The sequence below is a fragment of the Syngnathus acus genome, chromosome 8 (genome assembly GCF_901709675.1).
Source record: "Syngnathus acus chromosome 8, fSynAcu1.2, whole genome shotgun sequence".
In the NCBI taxonomy this organism is placed as follows: domain Eukaryota; kingdom Metazoa; phylum Chordata; class Actinopteri; order Syngnathiformes; family Syngnathidae; genus Syngnathus; species Syngnathus acus.
Window position 1 is genome coordinate 10,491,261 of NC_051093.1, and position 25,202 is coordinate 10,516,462.

The following is a 25,202-nucleotide window of genomic DNA, read 5'->3' on the forward strand; positions in this document are numbered from 1 at the left end:
AACGCATTATGTCGACCCGGTCCGCCCGCCAGCCGGCCCGTGAATCATTTCGCTTATTTACTCATCCAGCAGTAATACATTAGCAGCAGAAAAAAGCAGCATGGCTTGATGAGCAACTTATGGGCACTGATGGATTGCCGCAGCTGGAATTCAATGGAGGCAGCAATCCAGCTTTGTATTTACAATTCAGAAAAGGCAGAAGATATGCAGCAAGGAACATTTTTGGTTGTCTGCATGAAATGACACTCTCTGTACGGATGGCACAGATCAAGTTCATACACCAGAAGGTGTCAGGTAACAAAAAGGTAAACAATAGCTTCCGCCAGTGTTGCGTTTAGGTGCCGTCTGTCTCGCATTAGCGTGCGTGCGTCCGTCCGTCCGTCACTCTCGGCTTTACTTTGGCTTGCTGTCGGCAGCAGCCGTCGTCAGTCGTGGTGTCGTTTTGTTAAGTTTGTCTGTCTCAGGCCGCTCTTTTGAAGTGAAAAGAAACGACGTGTTCGTATTTAGTCCCATTTCAACTTGTGTTCACTCTTGACCGTGCCCCAAGACTTGCCACGGCGAGCGAGGCGGTCGTCTCCCGAAACCAACAAACTACTTCTATATCCCGCCCGACTCGACAGCTTGACCTTCTCTCGGAACCGAGCGGCCGAATCCGCTGGCTGTTACCGACCCGAGGTGGCCTTTAGTTGCTCTGCTGAGTTGTTGTTTCTCACAGCCGTCGAACGAGATGGACGCTCGCTGGGATGATTGGAATTTCTTTGTACTTGGCTTCTCGGCGGCAGCGACATAACGCTTTGCTGCTTTTTATCGAGCCGAGAGGGAAGATGGGCTGCGTGTCGGGGTATCCGACGGGGCGAAGGTAGAAGTCGGCTCATTTTTTAAATCAACCTCACATTGTAGCTTTTGATGGAGCGTATCGGGGAAAGAAGATAACCAACCGGCTAGCAGACTAGCGTGAGACGCTAATGCGGGAGTCAACGTCTTCACTCAGTGGTACTTTTTTGTTGTTGTCACAAACAAATTGGCTGAAATTCACGACCACCCATCCGAGGAATCAAAGTCGTATTTTTTCACTCGAATTATTAGGACAAAAATAACGGGAGCGACCGCATTTCATTCTTTGATTTTGACTGAACTGAGGTCTACCGAGGTGACAACTCCTGGATGCGATGTTGATAGGTGACAAATTCAGATTGTTTTTATTGGACGTAGGGAAAATGGGGAAAAAAAAGGGATACAAGATGAAGCGTGAGATGGATGCGCGGCACGCATGAAGAAAAAGCAAAGAAGAAGAAAAACGTTCAACCCTGTCATGAAGTTCCTGACCTGATAGCACCCTTGCTGCCCCGACCGTCACAATGTGCGTGTCATGAAGCGATGCCTCTTCAAGAATACAAACTGAAACATTTGGAGACATGTATGCCGCCGTCCAGGTAGTGAGAGGGGGACAGAAGACGCAAGAGAGAGCGAGGGGAGTCAGAGCGAGAGAGCCAGCGAGAGAGAGAGAGAGAGAGAGAGAGAGAGAGAGAGAGAGAGAGAGAGAGAGAGAGAGGAGGTCTGGGCTGCTCCGCTCTTCTCCTCCCTCTCTTCCGCCTCATTCATTCCTCGCCTCCGTCCAGCCGAGACGAGCAGCGAGCGACAGCGGGAGGGATTTTAACTGAGGATCCGGCCACAAATTCCCGGACACCCGTCGGAGTGGCGGCGGCGGCGGCGTTTGTCATCAAACCCGGGAGGGGACGCTCCGACATCAGGCGGGCGCTTCCGTGCACACCTGTGCTCCCTCCCCCGTGTACACGCGAGTGACACGCCGCTGCCATGCTCATCGGTGAGTCCTCCGCTCTTTGTGATTAAAAAGTCCCTTGAATGGAGCCTCCCACTTGTTTAAATTCACATGCTCGCTCGCACAGCATCCGCCTCAGCCTCAGCACCCAACTTTATCCTCCGTTCACTTGGATATAGAAAAAAGGATCTCAAATATTTGAATAAAGCTGGCTCAATAAAATGACCGTTCACCCAAAAACACAATTATATATTGATATCTAGGTTTCATAATCCGCTATAAAGATGAATGAACCTTTTTTTCACATTTGAAATAATGCACTGAATTCTCCTTTTCTAATATTATTAATATGATCATTTTTAATCTTAATATTATTTATCAATTGATCAATTCAAAATAGACTACTTATTCGACAATATTTTTCAGGTTTCCATGAGCATATGTGCTTCAAACAAATATTGGGCTTCAAAATAGTGTTCTAATTCATTTGTAGTTCAGTCACATGAGGATAATTGGACGTTAAGATGGAAAATGTTTTTAAAAGAAATTGCATGTGGAAATGTGAAGAATCATTTCAATGATTTTATTCATAATTCTGACATGGAGATTTGGAATAGTTCTTGCATTTTTATTTATTGACACAAGGTGACCCCTGAGACGCACGCCAATGAGGACATTTGTCACTCTGGCCTATTTTTCTTTGTCTTCTCCCGCGACACAAGGTAGAATGGTGCCATTTTTCCGGAAGGACGCTCTCGTCTGAACGTGACGAATTCCTACGCAAAGCGGCTGTCCATTTTCAGGGCCGCCGCCGCGCTTGCAAATGGGCGCCGTCGTAACGACAAAAGCGCTTGATTTTGCGTCCTTTTTGGCAGAGCTGCCGTGCAAATGCAGATTTTTTTTTTTTTTTGAGGGGGGGGACTCGGCCCTGCAGGCGGCCATGAGGCTGTGGGAGGGCTGATTACAGGCTGGGGAATGGGTGCCATTCTCCATCTTCTCCTTGATCGGGGAGGCTAATCTGCACTAAACTGAGGTCCCTGGCTCAATCAGAGCTAATTATGTGTGTGATGGTTCCACTCACAAGCTGTGAGGGAGCTTAGCGGCAAATAAGTGGTAGACTTAAGAGCCGTAGTAAGCTGACATATTCTTTGACTCGCCGATTAACACGTCTAGACGCCGATTGAAAGCAGTAGCAAACTTTATGGCCTAAAATGGCCGCCACGCAATTAAAATGGTTGCCGCCGCTTTGCATGGGGTTTAAATGGAAAAGACACTTGCAGGCAAGAAACTGCCGTAGTCGGTCGGGGCCATAGTATGGCGAGGCGAACAAAGGAACGCTACAACCTAAAACAATTGAATTGACGTTGCGTCGCTGTATCACGTTTGGCTTTTTATGGCTTCACCGTATCACAGACTTTGAGGTCAGGATTTGACGGAAGTCCTTTTGTCTATTCACGCGCCTGCCTTCTGCCATAACTGACGAGCAGTCGCCCAACACAGATTGGCTAACGCTTTAGCCAGTCAGCGGCCAGTTAGCGGCCAGTCAGCGGCCAGTTAGCGGCCAGTTAGCGGCCAGTTAGCAGCCAGCCAGCCGACGCTACGCTCTTCATTCCGTGACTCGTGCTGCCTGTATTGTATCCTTTGTACGGCACAACCCACTTTGTGTGACTCATGTGGCACAACCTTTGACCTTCCACTTTTGTCTGATCCTTTTGTGGCACTTGGAGTGTGAGTGTTGTCGTGTTCTTTCTCACAGTAAGAGACACAGCCCTTGAGATTGCACTTTTACTGAGCGTGGGTGGGTGGGTGTCTTTTCTTTTCTCTATGTGACACAGCCCATGACAACACACTTTTTAGTTTTCGTTTTGGCTGGGAATGTGACTCGGTGTGTGTGTGTGTGTGTGTGCATAGCAAAAAGCGCACACAATCAGATGCGATAGTGGATGATGGATGAACCTAGCGAGCCTCGGCGTTCGTCGTCGGGCCTGAGGCGTGAAGGTGGCTGCTTGCGCACAAACATGCAGTTTTATTAGCTCGACAAACAGCTCTGCAGTCAAATTGTGTTAGCTTTTGTCAGCGCCCGTCGGCCCCGCAGTGTTTGCGGCAAACTCTAAATGTGCAGCATCGTAATCATAAGAAGGAAGCGTGTCGTATTTGTTGTCACTCTAACAGCCCTACCTGAAGTGTTGTACGCTAAAACACCTTCTTCTCTTGTCCTGATGTATTTGTCAGAATGCTGGAGGTGTTGCTATTGTCAAACGTCCCTGCGATGTCATTTGAAGTTTTTTTGCCAAAAGAGTCCAGCGGGTGGCGCCAGCTTTTGTGTGTGTGTGTGTGTGTGTGCGTGTGTGCGTGCGTGCGTGCGTGTGTGTGCGTGTGTGCGCGCGCGTGTGTGCGTGCGTGTAGATCGTGGAGTGTAAATGTAAAAAAAAAAAAATACTAAAAAAAAAAAAAAAACTTGTGTTAACCTTGAACTCAGTTATTGCCACTCTCTTCTGTAACTATATTCCAAATCATTTTCATTTTATTGGATGTGACTTAAAATGCCTTTTATAACTTTAAAATGTCCCTGTTGAAATATTGTCGACTCTCTCTCTCTCGTGATATCTTTGCATCAATTTTTCATCATGTGACCCTGGGTGGTCCCTTCCGCTGACCCCCCCCCCCCCCCTTTTTTTGAGTGACGGCTTGTAGATGCCGCAAGCAGTACGCATGCACGTACGGGCTCTGACAACATGAGTAATGGTCTCACGTTGTACCACCACTTCCCCTCCGGTGCGAAAGACGCCTTTCTTTTCTGATGCTCCTCTCGTCCCCATCATGTTGTGGAACGACCAGAGCAGCTCAATTTGTCTCCTTCCATGTGCATTCCTAAGCCCGCCTTGCTCTCAGGGGAGGCGCGAATGAGATGAGTAAGGCTCCGAGAGGTAAGGGCCTTAAAACACTCCCGGACCTACCTCGCAGACGCTGGGAAGGATGATTTCAGACTTTCTGACATGGGATTGCCGTGGTCTTTTCTCGGCACGTCGATCATCACCGTGGGACTCCTGGAACCCTGACGATTGCGCGGGTACCTCATTTAGTCATGGGAGAGCCAAAGCTGCTTTTGATTGTCAGTGATGTGAGGTCATTGTCTCCGCCCCGCCGCTGTGGTGCTGCTCTCTCGCTCTCTCTTTGATTAGCAGTCTTGTGTGGAGTGTTGTGAGCCCCCAGCCCGCCGTACTTAAGGCCAGATTAACATTCAATCCTCTTTGTCTCGGAGGCGCAGCCAAGCGAGCTAACGGCGCGTTAGCGCATGTCAGCCAAAGGTCAACAAAGCCTTTTGTTAACGAGCACGTCACTGTACGCTATAGACCCGTTTTATTTTGCGGCTGACTTTGCCTGAATTCGTTGTACAACTGAGCACAGATTTGACACCAAACCAGATGGATACAAATCAGATTGATTCAGATTGCACATTTTTGGGGGAAATCCTGACCAAGCAGATGAGGGAGGCCTCATTTTGTACAGACGTTAGAAAGCTCTGCTTGAATCCCTATTTTCTCTTCTGCCTGCCAAGGTCATGAAGCACAAAACATTGGAACTTTCTTTGGTGGAAGTCCAGCATGCAATTCCAGCAAAGGTGTTCCGTTCCATTCATCAGCTCCAATGTCGCTGGATTATCGCCACGACGACGAGTCAAGCGGCGGAGCCTTGGGCAACTTTGCACGAGGATGCGTCCGTCGTCTTTGCCATCCGCCCAGGTTTGGAAGGGCGTACGAAAGAGACGAGCTATTTGTCGCCGCCGTCCGCGAGAGGCCGGCTAAGGAGTTCCACTCTTCAGCCAGAGGCGACGGATCGCTTTGTCGGCTGACGACGGCGGGGGAGAAGATGTTCGTTTTATTCTTTGCTGCTGAGGAGGAGCGAGACTTTCCAAGATTTCACTTCCTAATCTGTACTTGCCGGCTTTCTTGCCTCCATTTGTGAGCGTCCGCTTGCTTATCTCTGCTGCTAATCCTCCACTTTCCAATCTTCTCTCCCATCCGTCCATTTTGGCGGATGAGCCAAGCCGTACTTCCACTTGCACCTTACTCTGCATCGCCACGTTAGGATGTCACAATTTAGAGAGTGAAAGCGGTGCACTCCCTCCCCCTCCAAAGCTCTCTAGCACGACGCGGGGAGTTCTAATGCCGTGGGGACAAACAACCAAGGTGACCGGCCGACGCGGCCTTCCTTCGCTCCTTCAGATATGGACTCTTATCAGAAGGCGCGCAGGCGGGCAGGCAGGCAGGCAGGCAGGCAGGCAGGCAGGCAGGCAGGCAGCCACGCAGGCAGGCAGCCACACAGGCAGCCACGCAGGCAGCCAGCCAGCCAGCCAGGCAGCCGTTTGGTGGAGCTGAGACCTTACAGGATCTGTTTGAGCCGGCCAGGGGATGAAGACATTAGCAAGCGTAGCGGTGTGTGTGCGTGTGAGTGGCTCGAGTGTAATAATTGGGAGAAGCCGACCCGTTCAATTCCCAATGCAAAAAAAACCAAAACATCATCCCTCCCCACGACATGCATTTTTTGTTGAACTCTTTTCATCTTGAATTTAGCCTTGAGCATGCCTGACTGTTTGATTTCACTGTAAATTGACGCAAGCTACGGGGAAAAATATCGACGGCCACGTAACAGCGGTGTGTCTGTCATCAATTTGGATTCACGTTTCCTTTGTTAAGCGGCACGGGTAACAAAGCTCGCTCGATTTCCATGACGACGACGACTCGCGCAATGTCAGACGTTTAGCGGCAATGTTGTTTTTGTTTTTTTATTCCTCCTCACGTCTCTGCGTCATAGCGGCAAGCTGCCTACCTCCCGTTTCTTTGCGTTTATGACAGCAATAAGTCCATTCGCAGATGAAATGATGCTGTCGATGTTAATTGAAAGAGACGCACGCAATGTTCCTGGTGGCACGTCATGCCACTTTGCCTGCCCCACGATGTGTCATGTTGTTTTGCCTGAAATGGCGTGACAGTGCTGGAGATTGTTTTGTTTGTTGTTGTGCCTTTTCAAACACAAACGTCCGTTTATTTTGGTCCTCTGACTCGCCCTTGACAGCCTTTCAATGTGGTTGTATTTGGTTTGGAAGTCTCTGGCCGAACGTAGGCGTCGGTTTCTTCCTCGGCGTTCGCAACGGCTCGCGGCCCGTCGCCGTGTCTCGTGCGGTTTGTTTCCCGCGAGTTCAGCGCCCTCGGCCAAGTCGCCCGGCGGGGAAGCGGAGCAATTTGTTTGCGGATGGCTCCGAGCTTATTGTCTCAGCTTGACAGATGGACCGAGCGAGCGCTGGCGCTCGGGTTGGCCGATCGCAGCTCGCCGGACAAAACTCATTTGTTTAGACGGAGGCCGTCCGAGGAGAATCTTTTGACCGCAGCGCACCAAAGAAAACAGGAGCACGCGCTAGGACGGACGCGTGCGATGTGTCAATTGTGAGGACGTACAAGTGGCGGCATGCATCATGAGAAAATCAAACGGCTATGTGACAATGTAAGAGCGTTTTGTCATTGGCACGACGGGAACGTGATAAGCACATAAACGTGACGTGAGAATTATTTTCCAGCTGAATCTCTCCGAGTGATGACAATTCTGGCTGAGAATCAATTTTGTATCCACTGGTTTCCCCAGCGCAGCATGTACTTAGCACAAGAACATTTTGAAACGCTGCTGGAGAGCGAGCGAGCGAGCGAGCGAGAGAGAGCATGCGGCTCACACGGCGTCCTTACGTTATCACGTCCAACCTTGAGGTCGGCCGGTTATTACGAGAGCGGCCGGCCAAAAGCGTCTGTCTTTAATTCAAAGTGACGGCGGGGCTAATGTCGTCCATCCAACACGGCTCACTTTCTGGCAGCCAAATGAAACGTCCCCGTTGTGGCTCGGACGGCCCGGCCCGGCCCGGCCCGTCAGATGCACAAAGAGCAGCTTGGCTTTCTTGCGCCGACAGAAGCGAGCACTTTAGCGGCCTCCGTCGTTTGACCATCTCGTGACGTTGTTTTTTTTTTCCTCTCATGCCGTGACGTTCTTGCTTGTTCTTTCATGTCAGGGTTTCACGGTGCGATGGAGTAAAAAAGCCCTTTTTTGAATTGTCGTGGCGCCAGCTTCTCTTTCTCATGCTGTCCTAAAGTTGGGAATCACACATTTGCACATCCAACAGATGCGGCACGACGCTGACCGTTCGTTGTGTAACCAAACGCAATGACTCACCAGCGCTCGAGAAGAAGAAGAAGAAATCGGACAGTTTGCTCTGAGGCCCGGACTCGGGCGGACTTTGGACAAAAACAAAACGGATGACGATGTGGTGTGTTGATAGAAGGAGGTTATTTGTGGCTGCCGGCTGCAGTTAGCCAGCCGGCCGGCCCAGCCAGCCAGCCAGCCAGCCAGCACCCAGCCGGCATGCAATGAGGAGCAACTTTGCTTCGGGCAGCTATTTGCTGTGTGTCATAGCCTTCCTTCTAGGGACGTACACGCACAGGCAGGCGTCAGTCAGGTAGTGAATTAATAAGCTGCCTGGGGTTGTCAGTCGCCTGATAACTGGCCGGCCGGCTGGGTGCAGCACTTCATAAAAAGCATCAAGTGGATTTATTCTTCCCATTTGCATCTTCATAAACGGGTCAATTATGGACTATTTTTATCCATTTTTGTAGGTTGTCTGTGGGTTGTGGGACAGGCAGCGGTAGCGAGGCGTGCGAGCGACTTCAAATATCTGTACGATTGTACCATCCTGTAATGGTGCACTTTGTCCCACCTTTGCTTCTTATTGCGAGCTCACTGATTGCTTATCTTTGTCTGTGCTGTAAGTTATCACCTCACGATGCAAAGCCCCTTTGACCCGGCCGGGCCGGGCCTGACACCGATGATTGATCCTGCCGCTCGTGTAAATGCTGCCGCCGCAGCCCACCGCTGCTGAAATGCGACCAAGCGGAAAATTAGAAATCTATCATCCCATTGAAATCCGATATCCCCCCTCCCTCCCTCACTCACTCCCTCCCTCCCGCTTCCACCTACTGTATTGAAAAGATGCATTTAAAGGTGGGTGAGGGTGCGAGGCACTCTTTGTTGGGGGGGTGCGGCACAAACTCCATACTGCAAGAAATGGTAGCAAGATTAGCTATGTCTAGAGTACCCATTTTGTTATTTGGCATCAGAGGAAAAAAACAGCAACATAGTTTTGCACCTAATACGGACGTCATATAAACATTTTTCTTTTCTTTTTCTCAGGTACATCAGGACAAGGGCTGGTGGCCTCGCTGCCCGTGGCGGGACGGCCGCTGCAGCAGCCCCAGCTGGACCTGAAGCACCTGCTGCCGTTCCGTCTCAACGGCTCGTCGCCGCTCAGCCTCTTCCCCAACTTCAACTCGGTGAGAGACGTCACATTGGCTGCCGTTTGGTTTCCATTCGTCCGGGAATAGCGCCGCGTGCGACACCAAAATGGTGACGTTTTTTTTTGTGTGTGTGTGGGTGGGGGGGGTTAGGGTTAGGCCTTGATGTCATTTTGGCTCCAAAACGGTTCACGCTGACTGAATGATTTCACAGGCCTTGGTGGAGGTCTGGTCTGCGCTCTCTGAGTGCTCTGCCTATGAATAATTCAAGCTGAAAGTTGGCGCGGTGTCCAGGTGTGGCCCGTGTGTATTTATTTACGTGCGTGTCGGCTCCCTGAGCTTCCATCTGCAGATAAATGAAACAGAAAGCACTCTGCGGCCTCACAGCCACAGAAAGCCAGGCGCTATGTCGCCACATCTCATCTGCGGCCTGAGCTCCAACTGGATCAAAAGCAAACGGCCCGAGTGCGCAAAGAGCACCCGAGCGGACGTCGCCTCGGTACAGATGGCCGACGAGGTCGGGTGCGGCCGCGCCGTCCGTCCATCCGTCCGTCCGTCCGTCATGTGCTCCGTTCAGCTGCTTTTCTCCTCTTTGAGACAAAAGAGGCATTTAGAGCAGAGTAGGCTCCGGATGTCTGCCGACACACAATGGGAACGTTCCGAAAACAAAGGCTGCCTGCCCTGACCAAAGTGGAAAGAGAAATTCACTTTCACCCAAGTCCTCAGTACGCACGCACACACACACACACACACAGACTTTTTTTTTCTTGAAGTCTCATAAACTGAAGGTGATGCTGCGTGTGAGCAAACCTGAACTTCTGGATGTTTCTCTTTTAGATGGACCCTGTGCAGAAGGCGGTGATCAATCACACCTTTGGCGTCCCGCAGCCCCTCAAGAAGAAGCAGATCATCTCCTGCAACATTTGCCACCTGCGCTTTAACTCCACGGTAAGGAGGCATTTAATGATTTAACATGCAATGGCTAAACCTTGCCTTCTTTGCTTTTCTGCCTGCAAGCCCAGCTTGACTGCACTGCACTGCACTGCACTGCACTGACTGTGTGTGTGTGTGTGTGTGTGTGTGTGTGTGTGTGTGTGTGTGTGTGTGGTGTGTGTGTGTGTGTGTGTGTGTGTGTGTGTGTGTGTGTGTGTGTGTGTGTGTGTGTGTGTGTGTGTGTGTGTGTGTGTGTGTGTGTGTGTGTGTGTGTGTGGTGTTTTGGCACGAGGGATTAGACAGCAGGGAGAGCCTCCGTTTATCAGCCACGAGCAGAAACAATCAGCAGGCTCAGCAGGAAGCATTCACACACAAACACACACGGAGGCAGGGAGTGACTCACATGCACACACACACACACACACACACACACACACACACACACACACACACACACACACACACACACACACACACGTATGGCAGGTCGTTTGATGCATATGCACAAAAGCAAAGTGGCAGACATGAGTGATACATATGTTCAGAAGAGCTACGAGATCCCGCAAGCCCTTCCTTCAACAAGCTATTTATCATTTTCATGCCGTCTGTGCGGAGTTTAGGTGCGCAAATTCGGCTGGACTCCGGCATAAACCCAAATTTACACTCTGGGTGAGAAAGACGGTCGGTTTACTTGAGCGAGCGTGACTAGCATCACGTGTCCAAAATAGTCTTGGTAGCTTGGATTGGGACGTTTGGGCTTTACGCAATTTTGAACGTAGAGCCGTTTGTTCTGGCTGCAGGACATAATCAGCCCGTGGTTATTTATAGCGACAAAGCGTGGCCAGCCAGCCGGCCGTCCGGCCGTCCAAAACAATCTCAAAAAGGCACAAATCAATCCAAGTAGCGTTACTCCGTGTTTTGGCTGCAGACACTCAGCTGCTATGGGAGGATTGCTCTGCTCTGCTCTGCTCCGCTCCGCTCCGCTCTGCCACGTTTGAAACCTTTTCACTGCACATTATTTCGAGGCATCATGCAAAGCATACGCGATAGATAGGACACCCTACCGAGACTGCCGCCCGCCACCGTCTTGGTTTTCCGCGACCGACGCCTCACCACTTGGCCGCTGTTCATGCCCGGACCGCAACTGTCCTCGCGGCGTCCTCACCTTTTTTTCCAGCTTGCGGCGCACGCTTTGCTCTCCGATTAAACGGAGCGCAATCACATGGTACTTCGGAGCGCGTGTGCGCGGCGTGCACGGCGTGCGGCATTGAGAGGCAGCCCTCTGGCTGTGCGCGTTGATAGGCCATAGTTGTTGCGTATTTCACATGCAATTATACCTCTGGCCTCCCGGCGTGCCGCAGCCGTTATCAGGCGGGAACAGACCGCAATGTGCAATTTTTTTTGACATGGCCTGCCCATCCAGACGTCTTGCTCCCCCTCCCTCGCCTAGACATGACATGGATTAAAATCTCTTTTGGCTCTTTCTCATTCTGGCTGTGCCGCAGAACCAGGCGGAGGCTCACTACAAGGGCCACAAGCACACACGCAAGCTCAAAGCCATGGAGGCGCAGAAGAACAGGCAGCGGCGGGCCGGCGAAGCCGCGGCCAGGGAGCGGGACCGGACCGAGATGGCGGACGTCGCAGCCACGCCCCCTGCTGCCGACCCCGGCTCAGAGGAGGGAATAAGTACGTCGAAGCAAACGGAAACGGAGAGGATGGCAAAGTCCGTGAGCGGCTTGTTATGCTCTTCTGAGCGGCGTCATTGCGTGATTGGCTCCACGTGAAATTAAAACGCGGCCCCAGCCAGCCAGCCAGCCAGCCGGCCTGTCGGTAATGAACACCGGGCGCCAGTAACACACCTGCTCCTCCAAACAGGTCCAATTCACAGACATCATGGGACTCATCGCTGAAGTGACGTTAGCTGCTAATTGCTAACAGACTCAGCCTTTCTTTGCATTTGGACGCCAAAACCTTTTGGCGTTGCTGCTTTTTGGCTGCTCCGTCAGAGCGACTTGAAAGGAAAGTGGCTGCCGCCGGCCGGGATTGCACGTGTGGCCCAAATTGCTTAGACTTGACACACAATGCATGATTCAAGTCTTCATGTCAGCATTTAAGAGGAGACATCAAAAATGACAAAGTGTTGGCAGGGACGGGTCGTGGCGGGCGTTCCCCCCGGAGACTGCATTGATGACGGCAAGCGTCAATCACCGTCCTCTTTAATTGCGTGGAAGCCGGCGCTAATGATGATTTCATCGTCAGCTTTTGGGCTCACGCGTAACGATGCTTGACATCAACCGGATCAATCCGGCACTTGTGAAACGGCGCGCCTTTTAATTGGACTCTTCAAGCGTGGATTCATTTCCGCCACATTGATCCCAAGATCCATAAAGGAGCGGCGGCGGCGGGCGGTGGCACTCCTCCCCCGCCAATGGTCTGCTCTCGGCGCTGACGCTTTGCCAATCTGGCCGGCGCTCGGAAAGGATTGTGTTTATTTGGCAGCGGCGACACTTCCCACGCGCGCTTGCCGCTCGCGCAATCGATTGATACGAGGTCAGCCGGGAGGGAGGGAGAGCGTCAATCACGGAGCTTCCGCAACGGAGACTCAAACGATGCCATTTGACGGGGGCGGTAGCTACCCAGCGTCCGTGGGCACGAAAGAGCCTTTGTTGCCGTCTGATTGCCAAGGCTGCCATTTTGTTCGTGGCTCAGCTCAATGGAGTCAAGTGTCTATGGCTCCTCCAGATTTGGTTGAAAACGTCTCATTAGCTCTTCTCTCAGTACCATTGTCTGCTGGGGATTTGTTCCATTTCTCTTTTTGGAGACTGAACGTTTGAAGTTCCTTAAGAGTCGCGTTTGCTTAATCCATGGATGCCTCTCACGAGTACAGCTCTGGAGGCTTGAGCAGTTTGAACCAACCCCCTTCGGGCACTAGCATTACGCCCTAATCTGGCTTCATTTTCTGTGGCAGTTCCACTGCTTATCTCCAGTGATGAATTGACTGGGGAAAGAAAAATCAATGGTGGCAAAGGAGCAACAGATGGGATGAAGCTTTTCAGCTCAAGCCGTTGGTCCTGGGTGAAATGTGCAACGTCCATGAAGGAAACATGTGGAATGCAAGTCAGTCCGCTGACATATCAGACAATATTGGGAACATTTCACTTTCAACTTTGAATTCTGTGTACATCCCCGCAGGTCTTCAGTCAGACTCCCCAGACGTCAAAACAGAGGAGAGCTCGGCCGCGCCGCCGTCGGACGTGGCGGCCGCCGAAGCGGCGGCGCCGCCGCTCTCGCCGACCTTGCGGCTCTCGCCGACCTTGCGGCTCTCGCCGACCTTGCGGCTCTCTGACACGGCGGCGGCGTCTGACTCCGCTGCTCCAGAGGCGGCCGAGGGCTCGAGAGGCCGGACGGACTCGTCCGGCGCCGACGCAGAGGCGCGGGCGGACGAGGAGGGCAAGAAGAGCAAAGCGCACCTTCACTGTCCCGTCTGCAAAGTGACCATGAACTCGGCCTCGCAGCTGGAAGCCCACAACAGCGGTACGGCGGACGTAGCTTTTGTCTCCTTTGTGCCGGCTGGCGTCCTGATGGTCTCCGTGGCGTTGTGCCCCTCCTCCCCCAGGTACAAAACACAAGCTGATGCTAGAAGGTCAAAGCGTGCTGCCCCGCCGCCGCGGCAAGATGGCGGCGGCCCGCGCCAGCTATAAGAGCAAGCGGCTGGCGAGCAAAGGCAGCGTGGGCGTCACCAACAAGAGCTTTCAGTGCCAAGTGTGCGAGATCTTTGTCAACTCCGAGACGCAGCTCAGCCAGGTGTGTCGTGGTTTTCAAATGCCAAGCCTCATTTGAAGCCCTAACCGCTCAAGTCGTCAAAGACGCAAGCAAATGTGTCAGCTTTTGTGCACACGGTGGTTTAGCGTCCCTCATCGCCATGACGACGACGATGCGGACGATGTTAGGGCAACAGATGCTGATCTGTTTTTTTGATTTGGGTTTTTTTTTGCCCTTTCTTCAGCACATGAACAGCAGACGGCACAAGGACCGAATGGCCGGAAAACCGCCCAAGCCCAAATTCAGCCCGCACGGCAAGAGCCGGCAGATCAGCTTAGCGGTGAGTACGAGCGACCGGCCCACTCTGCCAAAAATACAAGGATAGCTATGGCACGTCGTGAAGGAAACTGATAAGGTCTGATATGTCAGCGGACTGACTTGCATTCCACATGTTTCCCCCCCCCCACACACACACACACACACACAGAGCATGCGATGGAACGGCTGTGCGGGCGCGACTGTGTCGGCCATGAAGAAAGCTTTGGGCAGCTACGGCCTGGCCTCGCTCTCCTCGCAGGTGAGTGCGCCGCCTTTAACACAAAAGCTTTGATATATTTATTATGGATGAAGGCAACAGGCAAACATGCTCTTAAACTTAACAATGTGGCATTCATGCTGTGTTTTTTTTCTTAGTTCTTATTAATTGATGAGATCTTTTCTAACCGAGAAAACTATGGGGGTGTCAATTTAAAGAATCTGATTTTTTTCAAAATTGATATTTCAATTTTGGAAAATACTATTTGAACCCACCAGCTTCAACTGTTGGACATTCCTACTCACACGTGATGAGATTTACTGAAATGTCACGTGAGCTACGGCGGCTGTTTTTATTTGGAATAAGCCACAAACAAGGAGCAACTTTGGTCGTTTTTGGGTTTTTGAAACGCGCTATACAAATTTCATGAATTATTATTAACTTGTGAACCTTTGCCAAGCACAAAGGTAAGAAAGATGTTGCACCCATTGTTTCCGGCTTAAGGCTGTCGTCATAGAAACAAAGGACGCAGTTCTTATCCATTTGGAGCTAAAAACGATGTCATGGAAACAAGCCACGCAATCCATTCAACAGCACCTTTAGCCTGAAGACACCATTCACCTTTTTCCTGGATGAGGCTCACATATGTATGCTTGAACATCAAGTTGGGTGGGCTCACGTGATGTTCATCAGCAAACATGCGCTTGAGCGGGGCGGGGCCGGGGCCTCATGTTTACCAAGTCAAACATGTCCTGCGTGTGTGTTCACCAGACCAAACTGGCCTTGCAGAAGCAGCTGACCAAGAGCTTGGCTGCGGGCTTCCTGCCCGGCCCCCTGGCGCCGCCCACCCTGTGCACGGTTGCCGCCAACCCGCTGGCGCTACGCCCCCCAATGGGCGCCCCCGCCTTCATACAGACGCCCTTCCTGGGGCCGGCGCTTTTCCGGCCCGCTCCGGGTCCTCTGCGGCCCGCGCACGCACCCATCATCTTCTCCCCCTACTAATGCCCTGCCCTCCCCTCCCCTCCCTGGTTGGTGTCCCCTCTCTCTGTGTGACCAAACTATGCAGTCAACTTGTCTTAAGGGAGAATGGCGAGCCCCCCCCATCCATCACGCCTTCTTTCTGTTCCGGTGGTTACCGGCGAGGGAGCGAGGAGCGCATTGATAGCCATTTGATTTTACGCCTCTTACCGTGTGCCGTGTTTTGTAGACCAGTCTAGGTGTACGTTGAAGATAAGCTCCCTTTACTTGAGCGCTTGCTTTTCAAAATGTGAGACAGAGAACCTCAGCAGCTCGGCAAACGCAAAGAAAAGGTTAATTGGAAAGTATTTCAGATGGGACCTAATCAGGAGGTGAGGCAACTTGAGAAAAATAAAAACAAAATGTGATTTCTATGCCCTAAGCTAACCAGCTACATCAGACACTGTGAGTCACAAGAACTCAAAGTAAGTGGAGTCACTGGAAAAAGAAAATGATAGCATACGAATATATATGTATGTATTTTTTTCTCCCCCCTTCCAAACTCACTGTCCCACACTTTGAACAGCCCTGCTTCACCTGATGTCCTTTTTAAAAACGTTCTAAGACATTCTCGGGTCCACATGGTGATCCCCCTTGTGTCCGTTTGGCGCCATCCAAACCGCCGGAACACTTCACACCTTGACAAACGGGCCACCGACAAAGAGGAGGTGGAAGAGGAGGGTTTGATCGACAGCATGGCGTGTGGGAGGGAACCCCCCAAAAAAAAGCACAGCGTTACCATGGCAACCACAAAAAAAGCACCTTAAAACTGCTTCGTACACACGAAAAATAAACAATCAGGTGATCACAAGGTTGACATTTAAAAGCAATAGCGACCACTTCCCTCACGCTGCGCTGCAAACGCCTGCCAGTCACGAGGTGACCACAGCTCCTGTCGGTGGGTGACGTACATCCTATGCATTTTTCTCTCATTGTGCAATATGTATATTTGTGTGTGTGTGTGTGTGTGTGTGTGTGTGTGTGTGTGTGTGTGTGTGTGTGTGTGTGTGTGTGTGTGTGGTGTGTGTGTGTGTGTGTGTGTGTGTGTGTGTGTGTGTGTGTGTGTGTGTGTGTGTGTGTGTGTGTGTGTGTGTGTGTGAGCGTGCGTGCGTGGGTGCGTGCGTCCGCGCGCCTGTGTGTGTGCGCGCCTGTGTGTGCGCGCGCCTGTGTGTGTGTGCCTGTGTGTGTGTCATCTGTCGTGACAAAGCCAGTCTCTGCCATCTCCCGCCTCTCCGTAACAAAAGCAGCCGGCCGGCGGCCTCACTATGTCTTCAGTGTAGAAAACCCCGTAGAGGACGTATAAAGCTTTTATCAGAGTTAATATTGTTATGTGTACCATAGAAGACTAGATCATATTCTTGTTTATTATTGACTTCTTTTTTTAAGTACAAGGCCTTTTTTTAAAAGTGGAAAAAAAAAAATCAAGAGTGTCCCAGGCCTTCTCAGGGGTGAGCGGGTTGCGACCGATCCATCCGCGTTCAGGGTATCGCTCGGCCCGTCGTCATGGCGACATCAAGCGGGACGCGACGTGAAGAGAGCTTGTACCCGATGGATTTTTGGGAAATAAAAAATGCTTTTCGAATTTCTTAAATTCTTATCGTGGATTTGTGTGTCTGTTTAGTTTCAATTTGGCTTTGAGTCTTGTGCTGCCTTCATTATTAATCTGAATCGTAAGTTTCCCCACACAATCATAGTGACGACAAAATCGGTTAAACAGCTGGATGGTAGCGAGAAAATGAGAAGAAATGATGTGAAATGAATTGCAAATTACAAACGATTTCAATTCTTATCTCAAGGCGCACAACATTACTTTCCTTCATTTAAAGAAAAATAGCAAAACAGCACCATTGAAACTCAAATGATAAACATGTGCATTTCATTTATTCAAATATACTATAAGAGTGAAATGACCTCAATTTGAAAAGAAAAAAAGGAACATGACAGAAATGGGACATATGAGATGAAATGGCCCTCTCGGGGAACTGCGCAGCGTGTAATAATACAACGCTTCATAAATGTTCCACTTGAGGTTTTCTCTCATCTGGCATGATTAACCTTTGCAGGCAGCGAGCGCAACTGCGGAACCAGAGTGTCATTTTTCACGACGTTGACATCTGTGACCTTGTGTAATGCTTCCATGGTCCCCAAAGGCCCTAAAGTGGCTCCCGGATGCCATCGTTCATATTTGCTTTTGACAGGTATGTGTTCAAATTGTTTATATTCGTCAGTCAATCAATGTGAAATGTTTTAGTTGAATGGCCTATAAAGTGCTCATCTCAGCTCGAGGCTATGCTAGTGATATTTGGCCTCTGACATTGAGCAATTTTCTGACACTGGGAATTCCCGAGTAGCTTCAACGAGAGACGCGACCAACGCTGTATTGAGCTAATACGACACTAGGGCGCCCTCTAGCGGCCGTGTCAGGCAACGGCACGCCAGCAATCCCTTTCAAGGCGCTGTTCTAACCAAGCGATTGTTTTCATTTATTTGCGGCGTCATATGTTTATCTAATTAAGTTGGCTGCTGCCGTCAGGGACAGTCTTAAATCTCCTCAAACATTTGCTTGCGTATTGATTCGTTCATCAGCCGTGTGTTGCATTAAGGGACTGTGAAATGAAATACTCGCACTGTAACTACCTTCGATATTGTGCTGTTAAACTAGAGTCGAGCGTTGCCACCCTAGATAGCGTGAATATTTCTGATACCAGTTTTCTTCAACAATTCCTGTTATTTATGGAAAACTGTGATTGCACAATGACCCTTGTGCGACAGACCGTTTTCAGACTGTCCCCAAAGGCTACATCCAGATAGCTGATGGATGGGTGGATGGATGGATGGATGGATGGATGGATGGGTGGATGGATTGGGTGGATGGATGGATTGGGTGGATGGATGGATTGGGTGGATGGATGGCTGCTGATGAAAGCAATCCTTTTGAAGCTACTCAATACGTTGAGTGTACAAGAGTCTGGAATTATAGCTTTGCTTGATACGTGAAGACAATATGACACTTGAGGCAAAAATACTTCAATTGTTTATTGAAGATACAAACAAATGCGGTTTAAAAGTAAAATAACACACTTCATTTTAAAGGCTGGCTTCATTTAGGCCCTAACCCTAACAATAACACATTTGAAACAATTGGTCCCTGAAAAAAGCTGCACAATTGAAATGCTATAAACATATATACTGTACATAGCTGTAATGACGGCATCATGGCCTCCATATTTAATGTTGAAAATCCTTTAGCGAGTGTCAAATGATAATCAAATCATCTAATAAAACGAAGCAGTGGAACAAAGCTCCCCGACGACAGGTGACTCAGTTACCGTACACCGTCAACAGCTTGCGATGGCTCTAAAATACGGGATGGCCATTAAAGTGACATGATTGACAGTGTGATGACACGGTGATGTGAACAACTATTTGCCGCCCCTTTCCAATTCTTGTGCATATTTACCACACTTAAACGTGATATGATGATGGCATAATTGCAGGACAGAAATCAACAATCAATGGAAGGCTGAAAGTGCACGAGCAACTTTGCCCTGAATCAGATTAGCTTGACATGGCGAGGCTGAATTTTAAACGATGTAAAAAATAAAAAGAGGGCAAACGCGCTGCGTTTTTGCACGTCCGTCCTTCCTTCAGCCATCCGTGGGCCCGCTGCCCTTGTTCTTGTTGCGGCTGAGCGGGAAGGTGGACTTGCTCTGCGGCTGCGTCATTTTGCTGGCCAGGTACACAAAAGGCTCGACGAGCGTGCGGCGGTCAGCCACCGACAGCTCCCACAGGCGCACCTTCTCGTTCTTGGCCCAGTTCTGCGCCATGTTGGCGTCCACGCGCCGTTCCTCCTGCTTGTCCAGCTTGTTGCCCAGGACCACGATGGTTACCTGCGTATTTTTAAGCCTGCTTTATTAACTTCCGGTTTCATTGACTAGTCAAACACATGACAAGTCAAACACACTCGGTGACGCAAAAAGTCAAATTGTACCTCCTTCTTATCTCTGTGTCGGTCGATGTCCTTCTTAAGAGCCTCCATGCGCTTGAAGGACTCCTTGCTGTCGATGCTGTAAACCAGTACGAAGCCGTCGGCGAAGCTGTAGTAATGCCGGGGGAATTCCGTGCCGTCGCGGAGCCCTCGGGTGTCGTAAAAGCGCACCTGCTCGCGGGTGCCCCGATCGGTCTCGATAGATCCGATGTAGATGTCCTCCAGCGTCTCCATGGTCTCGGAACCTGAGAAATACACGGGCGAGGCAGCTCAGGCACCACGTGAGAAGAGACATTTGCATCTCCATCCATCCATCCATCCATCCATCCATCCATCCATGTGATAGAGCGTCTATACAGGATGAATGTGCTGGACTGAGCAATAGGCGGTACACCCTTGAAACGGATGCCAGATGATTGATCAAAAAGTAATCCGAAGTACCTGCGACATGATTGGCGTACAATAGCTGCTCCAACACGGCCGTTTTACCAACTGCAGCCTGGCCACATACCACCACTTTGCAGCTTTTCCCCATGACGCTCCTCTCTCTGCACCCGGACGAAAAAAACAGATGAAGACGGAATTTTCTTGTTTGCTCGCTCGCTGAACTCGGTATAACATCAATGTAGCTTAGTTTTAGCTTTCACATAATCTCAACCGAGTAGTGGGACGACAGCTAATCGCTCATGCCACGAAATCAACAGTTTATATTGAAGCGTGTCTATGAAAGCGAACACGCCAGTGCGTGCGAGATGGGATCAAACATACAACAAAATATACAATATTTGAACGCGCAGTGCTGCGTGTTAACGCTTCCCTCGAAGTCCGGAAGTGAGAGTCGTCGTGACGTTAGATGCGAACGCGCATCTGGGTGCGCGTGACAGCACGCGTAACGAATTAACATAGAAAAAATAGGAATACTTTTTTTTAAAAGCATAAAACATTGATTTTGTCGCCCACCAAAAATATATTGGCGTTTTATAATTCATTCTGACGAGGAGGATGACTTCCTGTTTATGATGACGCCACGACGACTGCAGCATTTGACTCCGCCCCCTCTACCTTCACGTCAAAATGGCGGCGAAGCGGTGCGATGCTGGGAACATGGACCCCGACATCGAACTCCTTAGCGACGACGAATTGGAACGGTAGGACGCACTGACAGCGGCCGAAACGAACCACCCGCGAGGTTTTCGAGTTCTATTTAACACCGGACGCCTCCGAGTGGTGGCATCGTGTCACGGAGCTAGCAAAGCTAGCCGCTATTTGGCTATATGGAGGCGTCCGTTCATGTTATTTTGTCCTCCACTTACCGACAGCCTCCGTGCGCATGATAGTGGTAGTAACGTGCAGAAGTTGTCAGGTCGTCGTTTGTTGTTGTTAGCTTTTTCTTTCGTGAAACGATCATTCTCGAAAGTTCGGAGTGGTCGTGACGTTCAAGCAATCAATGACAGGCTTTCCCCAAAAAGTCATGGCCACAGTTGGTGAGCAGCGTGCTTGGTGTCATATGTTCCTTGACTCCTTTCTAAGTTTAGCCAACCAGCGGGGCTGGCTCGTCCTCGGACTGTGTACTCGGCTGTCCATTCACAGCCTTACACTGGACTCAACGCAAGTTTCGTTTTCCAGGGAAATTGACTCCGCTTAGTGATTGCTTGCGCTACTGCCTGCTCACGTGGTCAGAGACTATAACTGTGTCAAGTATTCATTGAACATGGCGAAAGCCTACATCATCGGTTCAAGAAGTGTATTTGTGTTATTATGATTTGGCTTTTCAAAATCAAATGTGGTCTTTGTGTCCACCGTAGGGAAGCCGATGGCTACAAAGAGCAAGGCAATGCGTTCTACATCCAGAAGGATTACGCAGAAGCCTTCAATTACTACACCAAGGCCATTGGTATTTGATTATGAACTGGCATTATTTTGCTTGTGGAGATTTCAGTTTTTGTTCTTTCTCGCAGACATGTGTCCAAAGAACGCCAGTTACTACGGCAACCGAGCGGCCACTCTGATGATGCTGTGTCGGTACCGCGAGGCTTTGGAGGATTCCCAGCAAGCAGTGAGGCTGGATAACTCCTTCATGAAGGTGCATTGAGGAGATCTAATAGGAGTACCTACCCAGTGTGTCGTTTTGTCGCACTAATAAAGCCGCGTGGCTGTCCAGGGGCACTTGCGAGAGGGGAAGTGCCACCTGTCCCTCGGCAACGCCATGGCGGCCTCGCGCTGCTTCCACAAGGTCCTGGAGCTGGAGGCCGAGAACAGCCAAGCCCAGCAGGAGGTCGGTCGGTCGGTCGGTTCCGGTGAAGAAGCCAATGGCAGCTTCCCTTCCAATTTCAAAACGAGAAACCTCCCTGTCATGACTTTTTCAGCTCAAGAGCGCCGAGTCCGTCCTGGAATACGAGCGGATGGCAGAGATGGGCTTTGACAAGAGAGACTACCGCATGGTAAGTTTTTCCAGCAGGCCCGTCGAGGGTTCTCGATAACGCCGCAGCGTGTCCGTCTCCAGGTGGTCTTCTGCATGGACCGAGCTTTGGAGTCTGCCCCGGCCTGCCATCGGTTCAAGATACTGAAAGCCGAGTGCTTGGCCCTGCTGGGACGCTACCCGGAAGCTCAGTCGGTGGCCAGGTCTGGTGACGCTACACCGTGCGCGCTACTCTATTGCGTGGAACGCCGCTGCTTTCGTCGAGCAAAAACCGATCATCGACAAACAAAAACGTTTCATCGTCGGACCATTCCCGTGCGTGCGTGCGTGCGTGTTTTTAACACGGCTCTTCCATTCTTAGCGACATTTTAAGAATGGACTCCACCAACGCGGATGCGCTGTACGTGCGCGGCCTTTGTCTCTACTACGAGGACTGCATCGACAAGGCGGTCCAGTTCTTCGTACAGGCCCTACGCATGGCTCCGGATCACGAGAAAGCCCGGCTCGCCTGTCGAGTCAGTATGGGAGTCTTCCCATACCTGTTGTTGTACCTGTTGTTTTTTAAGACGTGTTCTGTTCAGAACGCCAAGGCGCTGAAGGCCAAGAAGGAGGAGGGCAACAAGGCGTTCAAGGAGGGCAGCTTTGACGCCGCCTACGTCCTCTACTCTGAGGCGCTAACAATAGACCCCAACAACATCAAGACCAACGCCAAGCTGTACTGTAACAGAGCCACGGTGGGCTCCAAGGTAGGCACGTGGCTGCTTATGGGGATAAAACGGTGCCTAGTAGCGGGTCGCTCGCTCGCTCGTCTCGTCGGAGTCATTGCAACGGGTGCGATCGGCCCGTCACCGCTGCTTCTTGTCTTTTAGCTGAAGAAAGTGGAACAGGCCATCGAAGACTGCACAAAAGCCATTAAGCTGGATGAGACCTACATCAAGGCCTATTTGCGACGAGCGCAATGGTACCAAACGTGTGCTTTCATTTCACCGCCACGCCGCGTCGCGTTGCGTGCTATTATATCCCGTCTGCTTGTGACCTCGCAGCTACATGGACACGGAGCGGTACGAAGAGGCCGTTCGAGACTACGAGAAGGTTTACCAGACAGAGAAGACAAAAGGTAATGAGCAGAGACTGTTTGGAATCCGTTGAGGGCAGGCTATAACTCACAATATGAAGCATTATATATTAGGGGTGTAAATCGTGGGTTTTGTCACGATACGATATCATATCGATACAAAGGACCACGATACGATTATTGCCGATATCTTAAAGCCTGCTGTGATTCATTCACGATACATCACGATATAGTGCTCCACGATCGATATTTTTATTTTTATTTTTTAAATAAAAAATATAGAACAATATCCTGATTTATAACAATTCATACGCAAATCAACAAGGTACTGCAAACTCTTTATTTAGGAAATTACAAGAGTATTGTAGTATACAAAGTGCTTATTTAACACTGAACTTTATCGAATTCCTATATTTTTTCTCATATAAGTAAAGAAAAATGAATATTCTTTCTTTTTTTGTAATACCATTAACTTTAAAGTGCATTACTGAACTATTTATTTACAATAATTTTAATTGTCTGTTGAGCCATCTTTTCTTTGGAATCCAAAGTGCTTCCAAACGAATGACTCGAAGCCCAAAGGGGAGCGAATTTCCTCGTCTTCTTGGACACTAGCCATAGCACCAGCCCAGGAGCCGCGTAGTTGTCGGCTCCCCTTTCACGTGCCTGCTCTGCTCACAACACAGCACGCCGCGTACTGCTCCCGGAAAGAGGAAGCAAGCAACAATGAACTGGATTTCAAAATAAAGTCGCGTCTAATGTCCGAGGTCAAAAACGGCGATATAAATCGATGTTTACGTTTAGCATCGATGCCAATAAATCGTAGAGCATTATATCGATTAATCGATGTGTATCGATGAATCGTTACACCCCTATTATATATGTACACAGCCTGAGCCCCCCCCCCCCCCCCCCCCTCCATCTTGTAGAGCACAAGCAGCTGTTAAAACACGCACAGCTGGAGCTAAAGAAAAGCAAGCGGAAAGACTACTACAAGGTGCTCGGCGTAGACAAGAACGCAACCGAGGAGGAGATCAAGAAGGCGTACCGCAAACGGGCTCTCTTACATCACCCAGGTGCGTCACTCAAATGCCCCCCCACTCGAATGCTCCCCTGAACGACCGCCGCTTCCGCTCAGATCGGCACAGCGGCGCAAGCGCGGAGGTGCAAAAGGAAGAGGAGAAGAAATTCAAGGAGGTGGGCGAGGCCTTCAGCGTGTTGTCGGACCCCAAGAAGAAGTCACGCTACGACAGCGGACAGGACCTGGAGGACGAGGGCATGAACATGGGAGGTAAGCGGGTCTCCCGGCCGTCCTCACAGGGTACGGCGGCCCTTTTGCCCACACTGACGCCTTGTCCCCACCCCCCACCAGATTTTGACGCCAACAACATTTTCAAGGCATTCTTCGGTGCTCCGGGAGGTTTTAGTTTTGAAGGTAAGTGGTAAGCATAGGTTCAAATGTAACTGCCTGCCTGCCTGCCTGCCTGCCTGCCTGCCTGCCACAAGTCAGCGGTCTAACCTTGTATTTACCTTTTAGCCTCCGGGCCAGGAAATTTCTTCTTCCAGTTCGGTTAAGCGGGCCGCTTTCCCGCCATCCGACACGACCTTAGGACCTGCCGCCGCACGCCGCCCCCTCCGCCCGACCCACCGGCTGTATCTTTGAGCAGATGCGGGTGGATCCTTGTCATCTCCGTCAATGCAGCCACATACAGACACGCTGAAACCAAACTCAAACTAGCCGTACATCCAAGACATTTGAAGTGAACGTCGTGCAGCTACCCTTTTTTTATTATTTTTTTTTTTAAAGAGGGTCCATGCGGGAAGTAAAGACTGCTGCCTGCTCTGCATGAAACTGCAACCCCCATTTTCTCATTTGAAGTATCTAACGGGGACGGTCGCTAAACGGCACCCTCGCTAGTGGGAGCTGCGTCGTGTGTATGAAATGACACATTTTATATTTGAAGTTGCCATCCACAGATTGCTGCATTGCACATGTGACTGGAATGTATCATTTTGATTTGTCACTTTTGTTTTATTATCCTATTTTGTTTGATATTTATTGTCCCCCCCCCCCCCCCCCCCCCCCCCCTCTAGTGCCAGTCACAGCTTCTTATCCAAGCAACAAAACACTTGGATACAAGAATTTTCTTCGGCCATTAAAATGCAACACAATGAATAGATGGGAGCATACTTAGAATGGTGTTTATGAAAAAAATGGGTCCAGACATACTTTCTGTTGACGTAGATAAGGTGGGAAAAATCGAGGAGTCCTCACCATTACTGTCATTATCATTTTGGTGAAACCCTCCTGTTTATAACAGTGTCAATAAAGTTGAGGCCTCGCCTATTTTTTTTTTTACGG

The 25,202-nt window shown here is 50.3% G+C and overlaps 3 protein-coding genes across 8 annotated transcripts in view; 2 read left to right on the forward strand and 1 right to left on the reverse strand.

Moving 5' to 3' along the window:
* Positions 1 to 16,086, forward strand: part of znf385c (zinc finger protein 385C) — a 32,177-nt gene extending 16,091 nt beyond the window's left edge. The window contains exons 1-9 of one of the 3 annotated variants that reach the window (XM_037255578.1): positions 1,537 to 1,825; positions 9,011 to 9,150; positions 9,949 to 10,059; positions 11,550 to 11,730; positions 13,237 to 13,578; positions 13,661 to 13,848; positions 14,051 to 14,146; positions 14,294 to 14,383; positions 15,113 to 16,086. In XM_037255578.1, coding sequence (XP_037111473.1) covers positions 1,816 to 1,825; positions 9,011 to 9,150; positions 9,949 to 10,059; positions 11,550 to 11,730; positions 13,237 to 13,578; positions 13,661 to 13,848; positions 14,051 to 14,146; positions 14,294 to 14,383; positions 15,113 to 15,343 — 1,389 coding nt within the window. In that variant the 5' untranslated portion in view covers positions 1,537 to 1,815 and the 3' untranslated portion in view covers positions 15,344 to 16,086. Of the gene's footprint in view, positions 1 to 1,536; positions 1,826 to 9,010; positions 9,151 to 9,948; positions 10,060 to 11,549; positions 11,731 to 13,236; positions 13,579 to 13,660; positions 13,849 to 14,050; positions 14,147 to 14,293; positions 14,384 to 15,112 lie in introns of those variants that run through there. The other 2 variants (XM_037255576.1, XM_037255577.1) reach the window with 2 other exon arrangements.
* nkiras2 (NFKB inhibitor interacting Ras-like 2) lies at positions 363 to 20,852 on the reverse strand. 4 transcript variants are annotated; one of them, XM_037255586.1, is made up of 5 exons: positions 20,660 to 20,852; positions 19,788 to 19,894; positions 19,350 to 19,591; positions 18,993 to 19,248; positions 363 to 384 (listed from the first exon to the last, which is right to left on the reverse strand). In XM_037255586.1, the coding sequence occupies exons 1-4, from the start codon at positions 20,752 to 20,754 to the stop codon at positions 19,006 to 19,008; spliced, it is 687 nt and encodes a 228-aa protein (XP_037111481.1). In that variant the 5' UTR covers positions 20,755 to 20,852; the 3' UTR covers positions 363 to 384; positions 18,993 to 19,005. The 4 variants fall into 4 exon arrangements, with proteins under 4 accessions (XP_037111481.1, XP_037111480.1, XP_037111482.1 ...); XM_037255585.1 differs by lacking the exon at positions 363 to 384 and having other exon boundaries at positions 18,381 to 19,248; positions 20,660 to 20,851; XM_037255587.1 differs by lacking the exons at positions 363 to 384; positions 20,660 to 20,852 and adding an exon at positions 20,115 to 20,265 and having other exon boundaries at positions 18,381 to 19,248.
* On the forward strand, positions 20,381 to 25,190 carry dnajc7 (DnaJ (Hsp40) homolog, subfamily C, member 7). Its single transcript, XM_037255579.1, has 14 exons — positions 20,381 to 20,494; positions 21,152 to 21,240; positions 21,305 to 21,429; positions 21,508 to 21,621; positions 21,713 to 21,787; positions 21,850 to 21,968; positions 22,127 to 22,280; positions 22,347 to 22,511; positions 22,635 to 22,726; positions 22,809 to 22,882; positions 23,770 to 23,916; positions 23,979 to 24,131; positions 24,213 to 24,275; positions 24,378 to 25,190. Exons 1-14 carry the CDS (start codon positions 20,421 to 20,423, stop codon positions 24,413 to 24,415), a joined length of 1,482 nt encoding a protein of 493 aa, XP_037111474.1. The 5' UTR covers positions 20,381 to 20,420; the 3' UTR covers positions 24,416 to 25,190.
* The last annotated feature ends 12 nt before the right edge of the window (positions 25,191 to 25,202 follow it).